The 2,616-nt window shown below is 32.9% G+C and overlaps 1 protein-coding gene across 3 annotated transcripts in view; it reads right to left on the bottom strand.

Annotated features, from left to right (window-relative positions):
* The window catches only part of LOC111457781 (sodium/hydrogen exchanger 8), a 41,670-nt gene that overhangs the window by 28,117 nt on the left and 10,937 nt on the right, over positions 1 to 2,616 (bottom strand). For all 3 annotated transcript variants that reach the window (XM_023100181.1, XM_023100195.1, XM_023100188.1), the window contains one exon: positions 850 to 902. In XM_023100181.1, the coding sequence (XP_022955949.1) occupies positions 850 to 902 (53 nt within the window). The remainder of the gene's footprint in view (positions 1 to 849; positions 903 to 2,616) is intronic.

Genomic DNA, 2,616 nt, shown 5'->3' with positions numbered 1-2,616 from the left:
TTTTTTTTTTTTTTTTTTTTTTTTTTTTTTTTTTTTTAACAAGACGTGATATTTACATTGATAAATAAAAAGGAACAAAAATGTTCAAAGGATACAAACTCCAAAAACGTTTGAAGATTGTTTTTCTCAAACAAATAGGAGTGAAAAGATGGTTAGAAAACAGAAAGATACAAAGCCAGGGATGTACATGCATCCAAATGTTTACAAATATCCTTGAAGAAATAAGTAATAGATAAACCAGAGAGAGATTTATGATTTGAGGCCTTCAACTAAACTAAAACAACCCGTTCCCCCAAACGTATTTTCTTTCTTTATCTTCCTTTCTATTCTTGAGGCATTTCAAAAGAAAAAATGCAGAGTATTTTCGAGAAATATTTTAGTTCTGTTTAGTTTTAATTGTCAATTCCCTTCTAATCTGACAGCAGATATGGTGATGCACGCGGTTCCAATCAAGCTTTTGGAGAAAAACAGACATGACAAGAGTCTGAACAACAGTAAATATACACGGGAAGACATGACAGTAGTGATTAAATATGCACGCGGTTCCATATTTAATCACTATTGAATTTAAACGCTTAAGTTGATGAGTAACAGTAAATTTATTTTATGCTCTAGTATCATGTTAAATCACTAAAGCCTATTATATTAAGATGAGTAACAGTATATCCATAATTTTCAATTCCCAAAGTTACATGAGGTTTTATGCTTTGATACCATCTTAAATCACCAAGGCCCGTCATAATAAGAGTGTGTCATAACATACCCATTATTTACAATTCCCAAGTTACATGGGGCTTATATCTGTGCTAGTCAGGAAAGAAGAAAGCTTTTATGAACCGAGAGCCTTACCATCATTAAGAATTCCTTCGCTTCCAAGAACTCCTTCAGCTATAACGACTCCACTGCAAAAGAAAATTATTAACTATTTTATTTGGAATTAACTTTTAGGAGGAAGTAACTTTCATTGAACACAGTGAAGAAAATTTAAATAAGAGACTGGACATATAATGGAAACTCTTGCACCCTATAAATGCTTTGAAGGCAAGAAGTAACATGAACTAACTAGCTCGTGGGTTTTATTTCATCAGAACTAAATAGCTACGTATTAGACTGAGAAGGGTAGGCAGATTTACACCACAAAAGACGATGAAAAATGACTATCTCATAGGCTATAAGTCCTAAATTGATGTAGAGAAGTAGGAAAGGTCCCAAAAAAGGACAATTTTTTCAAACCTCATAACAAATAAAAAGGTTTACCTCCAAACGATGGGCAAATGGCCAGAGGAAACAAGTAAACGGAACCAGGTATAAAATTACCCAATCTCAGACGTATCATGAATTACTCAATCCTTATTCTATGATAAGACAGTATGCCAACGTTTTGTAAGGTGTTTCTTGTCACATCCTAAAGGAATTAAAGGGTGAAAAAAAAAAATCCAAGAGTGAGATGGTATAGTAACGTCGCACAGGGAGAAAATAAAGCTCAGGAAGAAAATTCCTAGTCTTTTTGAAATTTCACAAAATAAAGACATGGCAGAATTTGAAGCCAGAATAATTCAATGTCATGGATAGTTTATGTGAAAAGAAACCTAAAGATTAGTACGTGAGTGATTTTTGTGATTTACCAAGTTGGTTGTAGGTGTTTCAGTTGTTGAAAGAGAAGACCAAAGTAGTTAGAATTTGAATGGGGGGGTAGCTTTTCAGTTAGTTTATTGTCTAAAGTTTTTCAGGTGGCTCTTCCATACCGAAAAGTATAGTTCATGTTTTGTGGAAGATAAATGCCCCAGAAAAGTTAATGTTCTGTTTAGTTAATATTTATGTTAGGTTTAAACTCGGAAAGACTCCAAATAAATATGCCCTTATATTGTGTTAAAATAAATATACAACACTAACTTCTCTAGAGATATCTTAATGATTCTAAACAAATATCTCAAATACTCCAGATATATCTCAGATTTAATAATATGTTTTGGACTCCAAGGAGTCTTTGGATTTGGTTAGACTTCCAGGAAAAAATCTAAAGAGCATTAGGCTCCATAAAAGGTCTAGAAATTTTTTTTTTTTTTTTTTTTTTTTTCTCTTAGCCACAAAGAAACTTTTAATTATAAATAAGAAGCTTGTACTCATATCTTACACAAGTGAGTGCAATAGAAAATAGGTGAGAGTAAGACATCTTATGCAAGTGAGTGAAATCGTAAATGGGTGAAGGTGAGGTTATGTAGGAATGTATTTTCTCTAAGTGCTCATACGGGTTATTTCTTAGTAAAAGTTTTTATTTCGTTTTAAGGAAACCCTTTCTTCTCTTATAAGTAAATTCCATCCACATACTATTGCTGCTCGACCTCAAATTGGAAGATTCCATGACCGTCCTCTTCCAAAGTTTGGATTCCTTCAAAGCTACAACATATTGCTCTTTACTGCACAGGATCAAATAGAAAGATTTCTCGACCGGCTCTTCCAAAGTCTAGAAGGCACTTTGACTCCATCTGATCTATCATCGAGGAGGTTTATGCTATAGTTCCTCGTTTGAGAAAAATCATGATTAAAGCTTTTTTAGTAAGAAGAAACATATTTCTCGAGAAGGATGTGCATCTCCAGAAAAAAAAAAAAAAAAAA

Source organism: Cucurbita moschata, unplaced genomic scaffold, assembly GCF_002738365.1.
Source record: "Cucurbita moschata cultivar Rifu unplaced genomic scaffold, Cmos_1.0 Cmo_Scf00002, whole genome shotgun sequence".
In the NCBI taxonomy this organism is placed as follows: domain Eukaryota; kingdom Viridiplantae; phylum Streptophyta; class Magnoliopsida; order Cucurbitales; family Cucurbitaceae; genus Cucurbita; species Cucurbita moschata.
This window is presented reverse-complemented; position numbering and strand designations above follow the sequence as displayed.